General features: G+C 42.7%; 9 protein-coding genes across 9 annotated transcripts; 6 read left to right on the forward strand and 3 right to left on the reverse strand.

Moving 5' to 3' along the window:
* Positions 1-2,354: 2,354 nt before the first annotated feature.
* On the forward strand, positions 2,355-2,450 carry SS1G_00177 (predicted protein; the record flags this gene model as incomplete). The annotated part of the gene is made up of 1 exon (XM_001598041.1): positions 2,355-2,450. One exon carries the CDS (start codon positions 2,355-2,357, stop codon positions 2,448-2,450), a length of 96 nt encoding a protein of 31 aa, XP_001598091.1.
* Positions 2,451-2,844: 394 nt separating this feature from the next.
* On the reverse strand, positions 2,845-3,684 carry SS1G_00178 (predicted protein; the record flags this gene model as incomplete). The annotated part of the gene is made up of 3 exons (XM_001598042.1): positions 2,845-3,095; positions 3,173-3,243; positions 3,584-3,684. 3 exons carry the CDS (start codon positions 3,682-3,684, stop codon positions 2,845-2,847), a joined length of 423 nt encoding a protein of 140 aa, XP_001598092.1.
* Positions 3,685-4,380: 696 nt separating this feature from the next.
* On the forward strand, positions 4,381-5,556 carry SS1G_00179 (hypothetical protein; the record flags this gene model as incomplete). Its single annotated transcript, XM_001598043.1, has 4 exons — positions 4,381-4,476; positions 4,528-4,625; positions 4,999-5,387; positions 5,525-5,556. 4 exons carry the CDS (start codon positions 4,381-4,383, stop codon positions 5,554-5,556), a joined length of 615 nt encoding a protein of 204 aa, XP_001598093.1.
* Positions 5,557-8,123: 2,567 nt separating this feature from the next.
* SS1G_00180 (hypothetical protein) lies at positions 8,124-10,790 on the reverse strand (the record flags this gene model as incomplete). The annotated part of the gene is made up of 9 exons (XM_001598044.1): positions 8,124-8,128; positions 8,179-8,343; positions 8,396-8,507; positions 8,560-8,883; positions 8,935-9,612; positions 9,661-9,921; positions 9,972-10,148; positions 10,216-10,311; positions 10,368-10,790. 9 exons carry the CDS (start codon positions 10,788-10,790, stop codon positions 8,124-8,126), a joined length of 2,241 nt encoding a protein of 746 aa, XP_001598094.1.
* Positions 10,791-11,732: 942 nt separating this feature from the next.
* Positions 11,733-12,109, forward strand: SS1G_00181 (predicted protein; the record flags this gene model as incomplete). Its single annotated transcript, XM_001598045.1, has 2 exons — positions 11,733-11,902; positions 12,064-12,109. 2 exons carry the CDS (start codon positions 11,733-11,735, stop codon positions 12,107-12,109), a joined length of 216 nt encoding a protein of 71 aa, XP_001598095.1.
* Positions 12,110-13,317: 1,208 nt separating this feature from the next.
* On the forward strand, positions 13,318-16,013 carry SS1G_00182 (hypothetical protein; the record flags this gene model as incomplete). The annotated part of the gene is made up of 9 exons (XM_001598046.1): positions 13,318-13,371; positions 13,425-14,438; positions 14,489-14,620; positions 14,674-14,775; positions 14,822-14,898; positions 15,039-15,117; positions 15,251-15,468; positions 15,531-15,687; positions 15,735-16,013. 9 exons carry the CDS (start codon positions 13,318-13,320, stop codon positions 16,011-16,013), a joined length of 2,112 nt encoding a protein of 703 aa, XP_001598096.1.
* Positions 16,014-16,443: 430 nt separating this feature from the next.
* SS1G_00183 (hypothetical protein) lies at positions 16,444-17,684 on the reverse strand (the record flags this gene model as incomplete). The annotated part of the gene is made up of 4 exons (XM_001598047.1): positions 16,444-16,578; positions 16,645-17,319; positions 17,373-17,416; positions 17,573-17,684. 4 exons carry the CDS (start codon positions 17,682-17,684, stop codon positions 16,444-16,446), a joined length of 966 nt encoding a protein of 321 aa, XP_001598097.1.
* Positions 17,685-18,353: 669 nt separating this feature from the next.
* On the forward strand, positions 18,354-18,544 carry SS1G_00184 (predicted protein; the record flags this gene model as incomplete). Its single annotated transcript, XM_001598048.1, has 2 exons — positions 18,354-18,451; positions 18,526-18,544. 2 exons carry the CDS (start codon positions 18,354-18,356, stop codon positions 18,542-18,544), a joined length of 117 nt encoding a protein of 38 aa, XP_001598098.1.
* Positions 18,545-18,840: 296 nt separating this feature from the next.
* On the forward strand, positions 18,841-19,763 carry SS1G_00185 (hypothetical protein; the record flags this gene model as incomplete). Its single annotated transcript, XM_001598049.1, has 3 exons — positions 18,841-18,965; positions 19,022-19,184; positions 19,392-19,763. 3 exons carry the CDS (start codon positions 18,841-18,843, stop codon positions 19,761-19,763), a joined length of 660 nt encoding a protein of 219 aa, XP_001598099.1.
* Between the last annotated feature and the right edge of the window lie 563 nt (positions 19,764-20,326).

Consider the following 20,326-nt stretch of genomic DNA (forward strand, 5'->3'; position numbering starts at 1 on the left):
TGTAGGTAAACTAATTGATAACTAAGTTGAGCACGAAGCTCCTATACTAAGAAACTATTCTAACTATATACTCATCATTTCCTTAAGTGCTAGCATAGCTAGCATATCACGTGATCTCCTATTGGCCTCAGGACACTAATCCTGGGACAATTCGTCTCCTGGGACAATATAACTCCTAGGATAATTGTCCTGGGACAAATATTATCCTAGGACGTTTATCCTAGAACGAATAATGTCCTAGGACACTTGTCCTAAGCCATCACGGTTGCCTAAATGGTTTGTCCTAGGATGATTATTATCCTGGGACACATTTTATCCTAGGACACTTGTCCTAGGATTCCTTATCGATAAGGACCCCCTCGGCAACAGCGGCCCAAACCGCCGTACTTGCTTTTATTGTGTTATAATAATCGTGATTCGTGACATATACTTCTTGATTTATATCTTCTCTTATACCACCATCCAATACAAATCCAGTCAGTCATATATTATCAATCATCACGAATTCTATCACTCACTACTAATTAATTAATAAAACAGCTGATATTTCGATACGCCTACCTGCCAAGCTAGCTAGAGAGATACCCGATCACGTGCCAAGTATTGATTGATTGATTGATTAAATTAACGTCTACACTGAGTCTATGACTATCTAAGACGGCTAGGAGCTTTGTAGGCTTCTAACAATAATAAATGGAGGGTGACTGGCCTTATTCGACCGTAGCTAATACAGGTTGGGGAGATTGAAAGCCTCAATCTTCTAATGTTTGAATAGGGGAAGTGAAAACTAATACTAGGGAACCAAGCCTGCCTTGCAGATACTCTCGTATTCAAATAAGAGGAATAACAAATGAAATGTAATGAGATTTGACATTGGGGTGATTGCCCAAATTGACCAAATTGACCAGAATTGATCAATTCAATCACAAACTTCCGGTCCACCCCCTTCTTCTCCGCTTTCTCCCTTTTCTTCTTCATGCTTTCTATTGAGATGCTATGATCTGATGGCTATTCTCGTCGCCTCGATAAATTCGAGGGTCTTGATGATTTCTGCTTTAGTATGAAGCAGATATTTCATGATAGATCGGACTATAGGGTTATTTTTATTGAGGGTTTTTTTTATTGTTTTGTATATAGGACAATTGAGTAGAAGATGATCAGGAGATTCCTTTCCTCTATATCTACAATTTTCATTAGAGAAGATTCCGAATCGTTTCAAATAAGATTTGAAGTATCTGTATCCAATTTTGAATTGGAACAAAGTACAGATTGTGCTTCTTTTGATGTTTCCTGGAATTTTGATTTTTGAGCTGATCTTCTAGAGGTAGTTTCTTGAATATGTTGACGATGATTAATGAAAATTATTAGTGTTAAGGATAGTTATCTAGTTCTCTGATTTTATTCTTTTTATATTTATTTCAATAAAGATATAACTGGTTTCGTAAGATGAAGATAGTATTTTGATCGCCTCTTTTGCAAGAGAATCAGCTAGCTCATTTCCTTGTACAGATATATATCTGGAGACCCAATTGAAAGAGATTTCGGCTTCTTTATTTTGAATAGCTTCTGCAGCTTTTATAGCTTTGATTTGGTATGGTTGATTAGGTAAATCGGAGGGGGTTTTCAATCGGAATAATCCTGCTTGATTATTTGAGTATATTCGAAGGATTATTTGGGAGGAGTTGAGAGAAGCTGGAGTGAGCAATAGATCTGGTTGAGGAGAAGTCTTTCTCAGGATTCGTGAGGATCCAGGGTTCTTGAATGACTATGAGATCAATTTTGAGTTCTAAAGCAAGTTGGAGAGCACTTTCGGTTGCTTGAGGGCTCTTGTTTAGATTGATTTGACACGTGCCAAGTATCTCTCTCCTTGATTTAAGATCTAAGTAGAACTTGTCGTACCCAGTTAATCACAGCTAATCAACCGCAATCTATGCCTTTCCAATCCCTTCTGATCTATATATTTCTTCACATCGAGATATATTCTACTATATATGGCCTACCATAGCTGCTAAACTCATCCATTCTCTTAAATATGTTCGCGGTTGAACTCTTTGCCGCGTCTGTATTTTCTTATTCTTCGATCAACAACTCATCAACCAAATAAATAGATAAATACATAAATATATGCCAATTCTCATCAAATCTCCTCTCAGAGCAGTCATTTAGCAACAATATGATCGTAAACTTGACCGCAGGCAGATCTTCTAACTTGAGCTCGGGCGAAATCACTCCCGAACTCGCTAATTTCCAGCCAGAGCAGAGAGCACAGAACCACAAGCGCATAGAAATGAGTCTCCATCTGTATGGGACTCCACTGCGCAATTAATATTTTGCTAAACGGTTTAGACAACACAATGCCTGCCGATATTCAAAATTCCGCGGAGATTTATGGCGATATCTCACAGCTAGCCATGGCTTCGATGCGCTTAGGCTTTCCATTTGGAAGCTAGCGTTGCGACTATATATCTTGAACTTGTAAGTCAGAAAATATAAATTGATCACAGCTAGTCGTAAAAAAACAAAAATACTTTCTAACTGCTCCCTCTAGTGGAAAACCCATACGAATGTTCAATATTAAGTAGCTGCATCTCGCAGGTATTACAGTCTTCTCTATCGGAAGTACTATTAGCGGCTACTATGAATTCTCTTATCATAGATCAAGTGATTGCTAGCACTGATAGAGCAGGATTATATCTTGAAACTTTGAGTATCATCGCCATGGACATCTTAGAGCGAGAGAAAGCAGCGTATATTTGCGGCATTGAGGTCGTCTAATCCTGGAAGTAGCAACGATTTGGGGATCAGTCATTGGAGTGCATTTGCTGATTCTAGTGCTAATCTTACCTAGAAACGAGTGGGTGATTTGACTTTTCCGATTCCGACTTCGGATGCCAATTCCGGGTGTAGGTATTTCACATAAACCTCATTATTTTTGGGATGTCTGTACTTAAGATCTCGCTTGAATATTTGGAGGTTGAGAAGTTCTAATGCCGCGCTTTGGAAAGTCCAAATGCGGCTGAGGCTGAATACTCCGAGACACGCGGTACCAACATGTAACCTTTGTTTCTTTTTCTTATAACCACTTCCTCTTGCAACTTATAAGAACATTCTCTTATTATCAAAGACGCCGTATCATGCGACCTGTCGGAGTAGCCTACTGCCACCGTCGTACCGAGATGTGTGCTTTGAAAGCTTAGTTTCCTTGGAAATAGATTCATTTTTCCGGAGCTCGAGATTTCACAACTATTCATCCGGAAAGTTGGGGGAGTTATTAATCTTGTCGTATTACTGCTTTAAATCTTGTTCAATATGCACTGCTACCATTTTTGTACTTATGTCATGACGCGCTTATTGGCCCATTGAATACTAGTCCTGAAAAGAATCTTGCTCATATGCTTTTATAACCCCTGCTAGATATCAAGCTATAGATTCAGGGTTGAATTTTGGAATGAGTTCGTGCTGGAAATAGCTCAACGTGTATATGTCTGTGCACATGCTCATGCTATTAGAACCCGACATTTCAAGGCATCTATGGCGTGCCATTGGATTGCTTTATGGACGGGTCAGTTCCCGAAGGACTCACGCAGCTCCAGCTAGACCAGAACAAATAGCATATGAGAAATTGCAAATAGCCAAGCCTATGACAAGAATGCAGATAGATGGTTCGGGAATTCGGAATGACATAGTGACGTGGAGGCTTATTATACCATCGATTTCTTGGTGGCCTACGATAGATTGGTTGGCTTGGCTAGTGTAATACCGAGAATGATAATGCTGATATGGGCGTTTCCTAATTAACCGCCCGAGAATATGATGAAGAGGTTGCACCGCCTAATTTAGGGGGGACGAAGTAGTGGGTGCACGGACTCCCGCATTACCGAAGTTTAAGAAGATCTGGATAGTGTCCAGTTGATTGTGCAAAATTCTTGAATGTGACAAAAAAAGGTACTAGGTTTGAAAGCGGAGAGGGAGATATTTTCAAAGTGCCATCACAGTTTTAAGGCACTCCAAAGTCGAGGCCTAATGTGGGTATCATCAACTCCAAGCCACTTTTTGCCAACCTAACCTTTGTAATTGACTTGTGCTCAGCTGAAAATGTATACGCCACCGCTACTGCAGTGAAATTCGGCGATTTTACAATCAGCACTTGTTACTTGTTTTGGCCTCGCTACTCATGTGACAGAGGCAGGAGCCAAGGACCATAGTATATAGTAGCTACTATATGTAGGCTCGGATCTTTGACTTTCGGTACTGCCTAGAGCCAATTTGAACTTAAACGTTCCTTTGAGTTCTCGTATCAAAGGTCGCCAAGCATTCGTCAGGGAAACCAAAGCCCGAACAATAAACATATTGCACTTATTTTTGCTTCCTACGTTGAAAATGGCAACTACCATAGTTGAGACAGGAACATCAAAGCAGGAACTCTACCTGTTTAGTAGGAGAGACGAGGAAGAGAAGGACAGGTTAGACCTCGAGGTATATCGGCGCATGCTTTGTATACTGATTTTTGGTAGGCTGGAACGACAGAGCAATAGCATCAAAGTTATCAGGGAGGGACATACCTTGGACCCAAGAATCCCAAAGCAAAATATTTCCAGGATAGCGGATATTGCCACGGGTACCGGGTACGTTTTCCCCAACTTTTTAACATGTTATAATACAACGTTGATTCCAATTCAGCATTTGGTTGAGAGAAGTGGCAGCTGAGCTTGCAGACGCGGGGTACAACTCTCCTCTGGAGATGGTAGGGCTTGACATAAGTGCGGCACAATTTCCCAAGAGTCCTGCTCCAGGAAACAAATTTGTCCTATGGGATATGACCACTAGCTTTCCCAAAGAATACCACTGTAGGTTTGACGTCGTGCATGTACGACTCGTTGTCCTCGCAATAAAAATCGAACAGATCAAAGGAGTTGTGCAAAATCTTGTGGAGTTGCTCAGTAAGAATTGAAATTCTCCTGTCTCCAGACTCGCCTTAGAAGAGTAGCTAATAACTAGAACAGAGCCCGGTGGATATCTTCAATGGACCGACAATTCATACAGAAATGGACGAAAGATAATATATCCGGATGATGATGATGACCCCTCATGGAGATCGCAAGTAGACATGATGTTCAAGTACTGGGGCGACGAAGGATTTTCTCTAGATACAACTGGAGATGTAGAGAAAGCCCTTCAAGGTTTGCCTGTGGAAGACGTGCACGTCACTGACCACACCGATGCATGTTTTCGAAGGCCGGAGATCAATGATGTGGTGGTAGAGTGGCAATCGCGTGCCAAGCCACTAATCATAGAAATGCTGTCATCCAGGAATGGATTTAACGAGGGGGAGGCAAAGATGGCAGCGTATGAATTGCGGAAGAAGATCTTGGAGAAGGGAAAACGAGGTGTGATATTCACGGCGCCAATGGCGACTCTGGTTGCTCGCAGAAACATAGAGCTTTAAGACGATCAAACATGAGCTCAACGGTCAGCACTAGAAATTCAATGCTGAAGAAATGCAAAGTGATTAACGAAAGATTAGCAGCTATTCGTGAAGAAGTCTTTCTTTCGTGAATGAATAGATATCCCGGTTCTTACGTGCATCATTGTCTCTATAAAATCTGCAAAATACTGGCACACCCTGTTTTAAGGATGAGAAAGATCCTTCTCATTGACGCCTCGTGGTTAGTGATTTTCTCAAAGATATAATTGAAAAGAAAAAGTATCTCGTACCATGGCTCCGCTCCAGATTGGATTTTTGAGCCCTAGTGCGTTCGCTTCCTGTTTTCTCATATACATCATCTTTACCTTTCGTCGCTTTAGAAATCTGTACTGGAGGGGAGCAGTTGCTGCATATTTGAATACTTGAAGAAGTAGTTCTTCTCACATTAAGGAACGCGGAGGAGGCATTTTCTCATGATGTCATCAACGATATCAATGGGAATGAAGACCTAAAATTCAATCACCTAGAACAGTTGCTGTGCTCAGACACTTCTAATAGCTCCGGGTCTGGGCGGAGGGAATTTAATAGTCATTTATAAAAATGTGTTGACTTGAATGTAAATATCGTGGTGTAGGTAGCTGAAGAAACCTGATCTTCAAAACTTCCAGGTTAGAAAGCATGCGGGGTCATGTGCGGCGAATGCGGCCGGCATGGCACTTCACCTATCATCCAATCAACTCATTTCAATCCACATACACATCAATTGACCACATTCAATATATTTATAATATGTATGACGCTAAAGAGGCCACCTTCACGGCCATGATGTAACAATCCCTAGCACTGACTAGATATCCTTCTACTCCTAACAACAACCTTTGCTTCTCTCTATTATCAGTTCAGACTTTTGAAATTTCCCCCAACTTGAAGATCTAGAATCATGGAAAAGCTCTATTTGTCCGGATCCAAGGAGTAAAACTTCCCGCACTGCAGCACGCATACATGCTCTCGACATGGGCAAAGCATATATTCGCCGCAAACCAGGGGTGGGTGATAAGCTCCGTTCCATGGCCTACGACACCATCTTTAGGCATCAAAAGCGGGCTTGGTATACTGCATAATAGCTTTCGTATCCTTCCGGATCATCTCCCGGTTCTAGTTGGGGCCTGGTGCATTATCGAGCTTCTTGGAAGATATATGTGCACGAGGATTTTCCCGTTCGTGTTTAGCTTGTTTGCTAGATGCCCGGATACTCTAAGTTTAGTAGGAATCAGGGTCAGCGTGTATTTCCACCATTGTGTTGCCAGAGAAAATTCAGTTAATTTCCTCTTCAGACCTTCAAACAAGCCTCTCTGAGAATCCCACCCAATTCCATGATACAAAACAGGCGGAAGAAAGTTGAAATATATTATGATGTAATACTGCGTCCGAATTGTCTGTGATGTCTGTGATGTATTTGGATAGCCGAGTTTCGATTCCAGAATCTAAATTCAAATCAAGGGAAATCAAAGAAACAGTAAGACCACTCACCCACTGAGCTTCAACCCTAACCCTAAAATAACACAACCATAAAACCAGCTCTTCGATCCAAATCACCATCAACATCCTTCCTCAAATTTCCTCACATTCAATCCTCGATTCCTCACATCGATCTACTTAGCTAGACCTACTCATCACACAAACACTCAACTTCAACCCCCTTTCCCTTTTACAGAAAAAGAAAAGCTATTCTAAGAATTCCACATCCCATAAAATATTACAATATACCTTCCGCATATAGGTATATCCAATTTTCCCCATCCCATCCCATCCCATTCCGACATCTCACAAAAAGTCTTTCACAAGATCTTACATACACCTTAACACCAAAAACTCTACCCCTAAAACATCTCCGGTGTATGTAGTAAGAAAAGTAGCTGATTATATGGAGAAATTCTTCGGATCAAGGTATACGGGTAATCATAGCTATATCAAGCATGGTATCCAGTAATCAGTTTATAGTGCATTCCAACAATGAGAAGTTTAGATTTCTGAATTCCGTGTAAAGACTGTAAAGGATTCGAAGGTCGAAATAATATTAAAGATTGAGTCTATATACAGCAATGAATTAATCCAGGCAACAAATTAACCTTAAAATATTAAGCATCGCATCTGGTGTGTCAATCTGAGCTACTAGATACCCTGATATTAAGTCATATCTTTACGAATAGAATCAATCCAATACACAATCATTAGCCATTCCATACAAATCGTAAGACATCACCTTCAAGGTTCACAAGAGAGGAAACTGATGAATAGATAGCAAAATTGTCTTTTATTTTATTGTCAAAAGCTAGTTGTACCTAGGATCAAAACCGGGGCCATGAAGCCACCACAAATTCAACCGCCAAGTAAATTAAGCAAAGAAGTCTGGTGTCGCAAGAAACAGTTTCATATGAAGCAATATGATAAACTTTTTTGTTCGAAAAGGAAAGATAGAAACAGTCAACTAGATCGACCAAACTGCTTCAAAAATTAAACCATATGAGGCTTGTCGTGAAGTTCACCCAAACATTCCCAAGGTTAAAATCTGTTCAAATCACAGACCAGAAGTATGGTATCTGACAAGACTATAGCTAGCCGGCAGGCCAAAGTGGGCAGCACGAAATTGACTTCAGATTGTATGGATGACTTTTGAAGATGGTCAAGCTCCAGCTGCTCAATCTATGGATTTGTTAGTCACATTGAGTAGGGAGCAAGCAATACCATCTTACAGTGTGGTGAGAAACCTTGTTGACAAGGGCTACGATGAAGATCTTCCTCATCTTCATCAAAGCCGTATTCCTCACGCTCGGCAAGGCTGGTTCCTCGGTCATACTGAGAACGACGGCGGCGCTGTTCATCACGTAGGTGTTGGCCAGCACTTGGAGCGAAAAGTCCTTTTTCGTGTCAGACAACATGTACATAGATATATATTGATTTATAACTTACCGACGTGTTCAGCATTTTCACAGCTTCTCTTGAGCTTAGAAGCATTATCGGATGAAGGAAATTCATCCTCCAAACCGGCAACATTAGCTCCATCAAGATGAGTTAAGAAGAGCTACATCAAGTTGTTAGCTAAATAAATCAATACCTATGATGGATGAAATTACCTTAGGCCGGTAGTGAGGAGGCTCGAGCATGACTGACGAGTTACGGAACTTCTGGATGAGACAGTCTCTACCTTGGATTGTAGCATAGGAAACTTCTGCAACTTTGTCACTCTTAAATCTATGCCACTTCTGGTTAGATCGTGCAAGCACGAACTCGATAATGTCCATCGGATCGACAAAGTTGATAAATGCGTAGCCGACATTGCAATCATTGGAAAAGTCAATACGGAGATACATGAAATCATATCTTCCGAAACTTGACTCATCTACAATGCTCTTCAACATTGCTTGATCGACCTTGTTTGGGATATTCCTCAGCATTACCTGGAATGAGCGTCAGATATGGCAAGACTTGCAAAATGAGTATGGACTTACGGTGGTTCTAACATCGAGGCCAGCATTGATCTTATTGATGTCGACATGATTGTGGTGGCTAGCGGCAGGGTTAGAAGCACCACGTCCTCGTAGTTGTCCCTGAGGTGTCCTAACAATGGGAAGCTGGCGACGGTTACCATTGCGAGCAATTTCACGAGAGTTAGGAGTCTGCGGACTCATATAGCCAAAGTTGTGCCCATAGGTCTGTGGACTCGTTGGATATCGTTGAACACCTTGCTGAGCAAAGTGATTAGTGTAGGTATGTGGTGAGTATGCTTGAGCCGGGAAGGAGTCATAAGGCTCCATTACCTGTGAAGGTCGATTTGTTGTAACAGCTCCTGGAAATCCCGCCTGGAATGCAAGAGGCTGGCTAGTATACAAACCACCCAAGTTATTTACAACATAAGGAACTGTGTTGGAAGGTAACAGGCCATAATGATTGGTGGTCATGTATTGAATGGCTTGGGGAATCGGGCTACCAGAATTAAACAAGGCAGCATTGCTGGGGAATCCAGGTGTTTGAGGGGCTTGAAGTGACATGTGTCCAAGCACATCACTGATGTCAGTTTGAGGGGCCGAGCGACGAGTAGGAGTCACAGCCTGTGCCAAATTGTTACGCATGATGCCACGATTCTTGCTAACGTCGGGCGTGTGCATCTCGCACTTGACAAGAATGTTCTGAGAAAAGGTCAGTAGTTTTCAATCGTGAAAACAGAAGTTACGCACGCCAATCAGCTTGTTGTTGCAACGATCGATGGCACGGGACACCATAGCTGAATCGACAAACTCCGCACAAAGACGAAAGGTTCCTGCTTCTGTCGCAAGAAACTTTTGCCATGCGTAAAGCTCGCCTTCGATGGACAACAAGTCACGAAGGCTTTCCTCAAAAACCTTCTTGTCAATGTTGGTATTTGGGGGATAGGTAGCTGTTAGCATAACTTGACCCTCATGAGCAGAGTACACATTTCTCGATTGAGGACTGATGGCCTTTGGAAGTGTTAGTTCTTGTTTGAATGACGAGCGGAGGGTTTACGAACGCCGCCAAATTCATTTGCTTTGATATATTCCACTGCACAATCAACATGATCGACCTTGATTGCGGTATACACCTTGGCGGCTTCATATATGTTGGACATTCTAATATAGACAACATTATTCTTAGTCGTCTCAATTCTCTTTCCGCCGGTGATGGTGACACCAGCCTTTTCCAATTTCTATGTGACAATTTGTTAGCGAAAGCACATGGTAAACAAACTAATGATAAAGTCAAACCAAACTAACCTCGAAAGAAAATCGGACACAGCTAAGGACGTCTACCTTTTGGTAGATATCGGTGATTTTAAGGCAACGGGTGGCACCAGTATCTGTGCTGAATTTCTATGAACCATTAGTATACTGTATCATGGTGAAGATAATGGAAAATAAAAACTTACGCCATAGCTGGTAACTTCTGTTTCACGAACTGGTGACTGTGATGCTACCACGTTATCTAAGTACTGAATAGTACCTGGAATAAGAGTAGCAGATCCAGAGCCGTTGACGATAAGACTTCCTGCAGCGGGCGTACCAACAGCAGGTCCATAAAGATGCAATGGTTGGAACGTGGAAGCGGTGGCAGAAAGTTGAGCCGAAGCTCTACTTGTAGTACCCGCTGTGACGAATGGATCATGTTGGTTAGCAGCCAATTGAGTAACAGAAGATGTACGAGAGTCTGTAGCCAATGGCTTTGGAACTCTTGCGTCCTCTGGGGAGATGGCGGTGATGGCAGTGTTAGGCGTTCCCTGGATGGACTCGAAAGCGCCATTAGAGACTGGAGAAGGTGGTGATTGACCATAAGAACGATTGAATGACGACATGCTTGAAGACAAAGTTCTTGATTCAATGACAAAAAAGAAGGTGTCAAAATTGAGTGTCTCGAGGACGTGAAAATTGTGCAGATGTTGGAAAAGGGATTTTATGAGTTCAAAATGACAGTAGATCGAAGATTATTGCTCACTTGATGATACTATAATCACCAATTGATAATAATCGTTGAGAGACTTGAGGGCTGAAGAATTGTAGAAGGGACAAATGAACGAAAGAACCAAGATTTGTTTGTACGAGTGTAAAAAAACAAATGTACTGGAGATACAAGAAGTCCAAGTCAATAACTGGTGGTGCATAAAAGCTCCAAGCTGGAAGAATGGGATGAACGCCAGGAGAAATCTCAGTGAATGATATCAAGGTTCAGATAATATAGGAAAGGAGCCCAGAGAAGAAGGAAGACTTCGATCAAAAGTGGATTATCCACAGGTGGATGTGAGAAGGAATTTTTAAACATTCACCTTGGAGATGACTTTTGGAAGGTATGAACAACACGGGAAGGAGCCATGACCCGGTTTTCGGTAAACAAGCCGATAATAACACCGAATCTCAGTATTGATGGGAATAAACGGATTTTGTTTATTTGTTTATTTCCAGTATATACTATCCACTAGGTATCCAATGAGCGCACTCAAGGTTCTCATTTAATTCTCTATCGACTTCTTGTAGTCTATTTTTGCCTCAATTTTCTATCATGACCTCGCTGTCTTTAACCTTAGGAATGAGTATAAGCGAGTCCTGAAAATAATCAGGCTGAATATCCTCACTTTCTCTTAGCCCCTCTTTGACTGGCCGTAACTCCTCCGAGGCAGCTGGGGCCACGATGAACAAGAGACGGCAAGGCATTTCAGGTATCTAATTCAAAATCTCTTCGGATACCTGTATCTCGTGTCCGATATCCTCATGGCCGAAGCAATGAGTTGGATACTATCATCATGGGTGACATGGTAAAGTACGGTCTTCAAATTAGAATCTTCTTGAAATCGGTATGCCGTCACAGACATTTCGTCACAACCCCGGCAGGTAGTGTACTAAATGTCACCAAGACATATACATTGGAAGGTATTGTGGGATCCAAATCAGAGTCTTCTTTTGAGATTCGTATGTAGGTATCCTGTGATCACCTATTGTTGTTACCGAAAGACCGCCTTAGATGCTACGAGGAATAGACATGCGAATTGGGCTCTGAACTACTGGGTAGAATCATCTTGTACTTTGTGTCCTGTGACTCCTATCAAACATCGATGCTCATACCCCAAACTGTAGAAACACCACGAGAAGAAAGGTCCAAGGTATAGATTTGGAACCTTGAAATATGTAATTCCAGGAATCAAACACAGATCGTCGTTTTCGAAGGACGCTATATGTAATTAAATACATTCAAAAGATAAGATGAGAAGCATTCCATCCTACAACCATACCAAGTTTCTTCCCGAGATCACTCAACCACTGACAAGATGAGTTGAGTATACCTAGTAGTATTTATTGGCTAGGTACTCAAGTTGTTGAGCGACTTGATCTGAGGCCTTAGTCGGTTTCTATTCCACTATTCCATATTCCTTCCTCAGTTATACTCTCGTCATTTACTATAGCCTACAGCTGGCTGGCTCCGATCATCTGACTTGAGATTGAGCTGGTAATTGCTTTATTTTACCTGGTACATACACCGTAGATTGAGCCTTTCCAACAGAGTAGAACCCGAATAATTTTATGTGGCAAGTGGAGCCAGAGAAGGAGAATCGAAGAGTACCTTGATGTACCGATCTCTTGAATCATCGACGATTGTGTCCTTTGAAGATTACCTCGTTCATTCCTTCCTCATCAGGAACTTCCGTGGTTGCTGAGCACTAGCGAACCTCAAGGCGCTTTGATCCGACATTGGTCATTCTGGATACATGTAGAAGGAAAAGAAGAATAATCCTAGATGGCATCTCTGATGTGATGAAAATGGTTGAAGCCGGCACATCTTTGGTCCGGGCATGAGGACTCAAAGAAAGGCTGACTCGGATGTTCACTTGTTGTGTACCAAGTAAGTCTCACAACGCAACATCGCAACTTGAGTAAGCCATATTTCTCTCTCGCAGCCGCCTAGACTTCGGACTCCTGCGAGTTCCCTTGGGAAATCGTGACTGAGGTATCTGCATCTTTGGTGTTCTCAAATACTAGTATCTCGGAATTATCATACCATACACTTTATAAGGTTCATTGAAGAGACACAAGAGAGATCCTTCCACCGCAAAGACTCAGACAGTTTCTTGTTAGGAGCAGGTTTGCTATTGAATTCTTTCAAAGAAGTTTTCTAATGTCTGAAATTTGAGTTACTGTAGTTTGTAAGCCCGTGCTTCGATCGGCCTTCAGAGTTAATCCGCATCCGTCACTCAGCCTGGCTCTTGAACATCAAGTTGAAACTAAAAGGGAGGAGAGATTCTTAATTTCAAGCTGTTCTCGATTGGTATTGATGATCTAAACTGGAGCCATTCATGGTCTAGACTCAAAAGTTTGCAGCCTAAGTTGCCCAGCATGGCACCTCGAAAAACTGTTCAATACCATGATTACAGGCAAGCTGTTCAACAGGTACGCCCTTCCACAATACCTATTCTATTTCCGTAACTGACAAGTTCAAACAGATCATATTATCTTCCTCTGATGCCGATTATCTAGATCAACTCATACCTGCCCTCAAAGATGCCACTTTATCCAATAGAACTCCCGCTCTCATACGAAGCCTGTCACAATATGCGGACGACCGCGAGGCTGACATTGAACGAATTGGCTTAACAAAACATGAAGAATTCCTGGCATCTGTCAATCAGCTACAACAAGTCCGCGAAGGAACCTCTCAACTTACATCCGAGATTCTAAAGCTCAACCAGTCTATTCAGGCGAGCACGGAAAAGCTAGCTGCGCAAAAGGAGGCACTGGTGGACACGAGATCAGTTCGTCAGAATATTGCGGAGGCTTCTGAGGCGTTGAAGGAATCTCTGAAAGTACTGCATGCCGTCAATCAGGCGCATGATTTGATACGAAAGAAGAAATACTATGCAGCTCTTAAGGCATTGGACGATTTACAGAACGAGCATTTGATTCCGACAATTCAGAACAAATATGCTACTCAGCACACCCTCGCAGAGATAATTCAAAAGTCGATCCCTTCCTCCCAGAAAGCTATTTCAGAAGCAGTAATGAGTGATTTGAATACTTGGCTTTATCGCATTCGTGAGACGTCCCAATTCCTAGGAGAAGTGGCATTTTACCACACAAACATTCGAAGGAGCAGGCAGAAAGAGCGCATGGAGGCGAATCCATATCTTCGGAACTTCAAGCTAAATTCGGCCATCGAGTTGGTCTATGATGAGAGTGAGGAATTTGATGTACTGAACAATGAGGAACTCCAAGTCGATTTTGATCCCCTATTCGAGTGTTTACATATTCACGAGGCACTTGGTCAGATTGAGAAATTCAAAAGCGAATACGCTGCAACAAGAAGACAACAGAAAGATTTGTTGCTCCCAAGTTCTGTGAATCTGACTGATGAAGAGAGCGAACACTTTTTGAGTGCATTGCTGGAAGGTATTGCCGGCTTCGCTATAATAGAAAAGGCTACTATGCGAAAAGTCCATAATTTGCGTTCTCCAGTTGACGTATGCAACCCGTTGTATATCTAAGTTGTAAACCAGCTAACTCTTTACAGGTTGATGAACTTTGGGATTCCATGTGTAATGCCGCGATTAACGCTGTTTCTAAAGCTTTAGATGAGTTTGATGACCCGGATGTTATCTTGCAAACTAAGAATGTGATCGCGTTGTTCATACAGACAATGGAGGTAAGCTTTCAAAGCACAATGTAGATCCTCGAAAGTACTAAGTTTAAATCTAGGGTTGGGGCTATTCAGTGGCTACTTTGGATGCTTATGTGCTCAAGCTTTTCTATAGATATGCTGATCTACTGAAACGAAAATTTAGTACAGACTTTCAACAGGTTAGTAAGTTCCACAGCTGTGGAAGGTATGGACTGACTCTCACAGATCGTGTCAACGGATGAATACATGCCTATGCCAGTCAATAGTGAAGAAGACTTTGACAAGATCGTTCAGGTTAGTTGGTATGTGCCAGACAAACCAAAAGAAGAATACACGTGAGTCAAGGAAATCATCATCTGTCATGGTTATTTTTAACAATTCCTAGCTTTCCTGGCGTATTACCGTTCTCGCAGATGTATCCCATGTGCTGTATTGATATTAGGAACTTCTTGAATCGATTCTACTTCATAATGGACGATCATTTTCAACAACCAAGTATTATTGACGAAACACTGAAGAAGGTATGTATGACCGATTCTGCTTTGCTGCCCCGTTCAAGCTGATCCATCGTTCTTGTAGTCGATAGATGAACTTCTGTCTGAGGATATTTGTGACCCGCTTGTAGAAAAGCTGAGTACTCAGTACCTGGGCCAGATTGTTCAAATCCTCATAAACCTTGAGTATTTCGAATCAGCAAGTCGAGAACTAGAACAACTTCTCTTGGCCGCACGATCATCCACATCAGCTGGTGGGCCAATTGTTCTTGCAGCTACAGAAAAGTTCTCGAGCAGTAAGAAGGACGCCGAAAAGCGTATATTCGAAGTCGTCAACTCCAAGATAGACGATTTGGTTGAGACAGCAGATTATGATTGGTATGGGTCCTCGGTTCAAGAGCTACTCCGCTGAATAAAAACTAACATGTAACTCGCTCCAGGATGGCACCTTCTTTGGTATCCGAACCAAGCAACTACATGCAAACCCTAACAACCTACCTTTCCAACATCATGAGCTCCACTCTCCTCACCCTACCCCGGGAAATCAAAGAACTTATCTATTTCGATGCTCTTTCCCACGCCGCAAACATGATTCTCGTAAGCTTACTCTTCACCCAGCTAACCAACTATTAACCATCCGCTAGGCCATACCCCTCTCCCCCGAAGTCAAAAAGATCAATCCCCACGGTGTCGCCGCCCTCGCAAAAGACGTAGCCTACCTTTCCGAATTCGTCGACTCCCTCGACAACGCCCTCATCCTCAAGGAGAATCTCGATGAATTACAACAAACGGTCTATCTAATGCAGACAGATAATCCAGATGAGTTTTTCGATATCAGTATTAGGAATAAGAAGTTTGGGAGGGTGGATGCTCTGAATGGGCCTAAGATATTGGAGAAGTATGTCCGCTTTCCATTGATATGAGGTTAAAGACGAGTTGTTTTGGAAAATGTGTGCTAACTTGCATTTGCAAAGACTTACCCATACAATTACGAGTCCAGTAAAACCGGATCGACTTGCTGGGTTCTCCTCGAGGTTTGGCATAAATAAGTCATAGATATTGAACACTTTGGCCACTACCCTTGTGGAAGAACAAGAATATTTTCATGGATCTCAAATGTACGTGTCGCTAATATATCCATTGGCAATCATTTTCAAGGCATCAACCCCTTTTAGAACCACGCAGAATGTTTCAGGGAAAATCATGTGATGTTCACATTAAAATCTCCTGCGCCTATTCTTGCTGCAAAGAAAACAAAGCTAAGCTAGCCAAAAGATGTCATAATTTCTCCGAACTCCGAGCCTATCCATTTGGCAATCAACAGCGACTAACGTATGGACCTGACAACTCGTCTTATCCGACCTCGTAATCGCGCTCGCCTTCGGCATCAGCATCACCTTCACCACCTTCCTGGCGTGCGTAGTGGTGTGTAGGTTCGGTGCCGACTGATGGGTCTTGTCGAGGTTGGTGCGGAACTTGATACATTTGCTAGGGCTTTGTTAGATGATGGTTAGGAAAGTGCGAATTGCGTTAGGTTTGGGATGGGAAACGAACCTGTTGAGGTGGTGGCATGGTTGGATATCCGTACATCTCACCCATCTCACCATACAACGGCTGTTGCGCACCATATTGGGCTGCTTGGTTGGGAGGAACTTGTGGTTGATACATGTTGGGTTGGTGACGGTATGGATCCTGTTCAGCAGCAATACCATGGCCACCAAGGGAATAATCTTGAGGTAAAGATTGTGCATGGGAGGGGTGACCAGGCTGTTGAGGGATATTGGATTGTTGTGGGGGGAGCTGTGCTGAACCAGGAGCAGCGCCGGGAATTTGTGGTGCAGATTGCCCCGAGGCAGAAGGTCTCTTTGCATGAGCTGCGGCTTCTTCACGAGGAACAATATCAATTAGGAAATCAAACATGTCCGATTTGGCCAATGCAGAAGCAATATCAGATCGTTGCAAGGTTCTGCGCTTGTTTTCTTCGGCGTGGATCCATGCTCTCATGGTGAGTTCCGTGATGAAGATATCGCATCCCTTGGCGAATAGGATTGGGGCTTCGGCGGAAATCATCTTCACTTCAGGATCCGCCTTCATGACCTTCTTGATACGTGCGAGGGGAAGCTGATGAAGCTTGTAATCATGAGTATCGCCTTCGAGATGATTGATGATTTGTTGCCAATAGGTTGTGAGAATGTCCTTGTATTTGCCCATGCAGACCCCTGGGTTGACCTAGCCCTTCAAATTAGCTCTCATCCTTTCGGTATCTAGACAATTAATCTTACATTTGCCCATGCTCCTGTGTAGAATTCTGGGACGGGCGCGAAACCTTGCTGAGATAGCTACTCTAGTATTAGTAGAATTCGATGCGCACATATAAGTATTTCTTACCAAAGCACTGGCACCTATTCCACGAAAAGAATTAGTACTTGCTTAATACAACGGGGTATCGAGGAAGATGCATGAGTGAAAACCTTGAACATACCATAATGGCCTCCTTGACTTGTATCATAAACAGGCTGCTGTGCCGGACGTTGTTGTGAAGCGGATGGCTGCTGCTGCTGTCCATGGGACGAGCCGGGTGGTGGAGGATCCATTTTTGTTTTTATGCTTGCTTCTCCCGATCGGTGTTGAGATTGTACGTGGGCAAAGACCTCGAATGGGTCGAGAGATTAAACTTATTAAATACTCCTCCAGTTACTTTCTAGTCCCCAGATTAATTGGTGCGAACTATATGGGGAGGCGGAGAAAGTTATGGGTACGGTCGACTCGATTTCTCGAATCCTGGAGACGAGATGGAAACCCTCGGATGATATGTGACGGTGAATTGACGGCTGGCTGGCTGCAGACAAGCCGGCTTTCGGGATTTGCAGGTACTTAAAGAGACATTAACTGCCTCTTTAATTGAGGAGCTTTGGTTTGCGCGACGACCGCGACGATGGATAGCTTGTTTATAGAATTTGTGCTTTTGATTGGTTGGAAGTTGATAAGGTTGTGGGAGCTTTGAATTAATTGATGGGCGTTTGGGCCACGGACGGATAATTTAAGCGGCGCGCGGGGGTATTGGGTGAGGTTGATTGAGCTGATGACTTTTAGCTTGGCGGTTGTATCTACGAAGGACTGGCTGACTTACACTGTTCACTCGACTCGAATAAATTTTATATCTTGAAATGGAACTCTTATAAATGAAATGATAAAATGATCAATTAGATTATACAGATGCTCTTTGTCCTATATACTGTCGTCTTCTACAATGTACCAGAAATATGTCATCTATGCAGGGTTTCCTGGCAGCCCTTTTCGTCTACTTTGTGCGTTGGCTCACCATGCGAACAGGGCGAACATGTAAGGCATCAGATGCAAGGTAAATTATGAGGCAAAACAAGGCCAAAGCTACATGATGGTTGGATGGCACGGCTAATAAATGCATTCACGTAGGATTCAATTTATCGCATGAACCCTCGACATATTTTGCCGGTGAAATATTTGAGTTCGAGGTCGGTCCAGAATCCTCAGTTCAATGTTGTGCCGGGAGGCCTTTCATTTTCGAGTAGCTGACAGTACAGCAACAGTGCCGAAGGTCACGAGCACGGACATTTCTCACTGGTAATCTCCGTGATAACTAAGCTAAGATTAGTTAGCTTGTAGAAAAATAATTTTTACGCGACTTATGATCCACTGGAATTTTTATTTTTTTTAAAACTCTCCCAATCCTCTTCTTCATTTCAATCAAATCCACCATCACCATCGAAGATGGCCGACAATGATTTTTCTGATGATCAAATTCAGCAATTGTTGCGGGATGCTGAGGAGCGGATGAGAAATGCAAAGCAAGTCATCATAAGTGATGATAGCTCTTCCAAGTTTTCTCTTCCAAAGTAAGACTTTAACCACGTCACAATTCTGGAGCTTGGCTAACACTTCATCTTTATAGCCTTGGTAAATCCGCGACATCTGCAATTGCTCCATATATCAAGTCGACAGGACAGAGTGCACACGTTGACTCTTCTCAGCTCGTACCTGCTAAGGATAGAAAACTGGCCAATGGCGTGCGAACGGTGGAAGACCCTATCGTGACCAAGGCTAAGGCGCTTAAGGTAAGAAATTTCTTTACTTCATCTAGCGCTGTGTCCTTCTGTGAGGAAAATTTACCCATACAACGGACGCAGGATCTGGCCCCGTCTTGGGCGCCACCCTGTAAAAGCTGAAGATTTTACATTCATAGTTACTCTGAGAAGAAGCCGCTATACTAGTTTTTTGTTGCAAATTTTGGGTATCGAACAGAAAGCTAATATCATCAACAGGCAAAGAAATCTACTGCGGGAGCAAAATGGTTCAACATGCCCAAGACTGTGGTCACTCCTGAGCTCAAGCGCGACCTTCAACTTCTTCGTCTCCGAAGTGTATTAGACCCCAAGCGTTTTTACAAAAAGGACACAACAAGAGCAGAAATTCCGGAGTACTCTCAAGTGGGTACAGTGATTGAAGGTCCTACCGAATACTTTTCTTCCCGACTCACCAACAAAGAACGCAAACAAACCTTTGTGGAACAAGTTCTTGCTACCGAAAAAGCAAACCACAAGTTCCGTAACAAGTATAATGATATCCAAGCTGCGAAGGCTAGTGGGAAGAAAGAGCATTACAAGAAGATGAAGGCTTTGAGAAAGAGAAGATGAACGCCATGAGTGCTCGGAAGATGCCATGAAGAATCAACCTTCTAGATTTGATTACCGATTGCACAATACCTCTAACATTACCCCAATGTCGCGCAGACCTCGGCTCACATCAATGATCTCTCCAGTCTTCATCACAAACTGACCAACCCACCTTAATGAATAAGAGGTGTAGTCATGTTAGTTACGGGCTTTGACGTCCGCTCGCAAGCTTTTTTGCTATCATCATATTGGTAAGTTTCAGATCCTTCTGGCATTTCCTACTCCCTCTTGTGTTGTGATGAAAAAAACAGTCAACAGTTATCCCTGTCTTAAAGAATACATGTGGATTTTATAATTAGACTCTGAACACATTACCATATCTCTTCTTGTTTGATTTGGTTTCATGAATTGTAACTAACAATTTCAATAGATATTCTCAGTAGGTACCTTGCCACATGAAGTGGTCACCATGACGCTTTGACATAGGGCTGTACAGCCTTGAGCGTCATGCAATATATTCATGCCTGTGTTCAGTATCACTGATCCTCAGATGAGGAGTGTACTACCATTCTCTCTCTCAGCAC

This window comes from Sclerotinia sclerotiorum, genomic scaffold, assembly GCF_000146945.2.
Source record: "Sclerotinia sclerotiorum 1980 UF-70 scaffold_1 genomic scaffold, whole genome shotgun sequence".
Classification (NCBI taxonomy): Eukaryota; Fungi; Ascomycota; class Leotiomycetes; order Helotiales; family Sclerotiniaceae; genus Sclerotinia; species Sclerotinia sclerotiorum.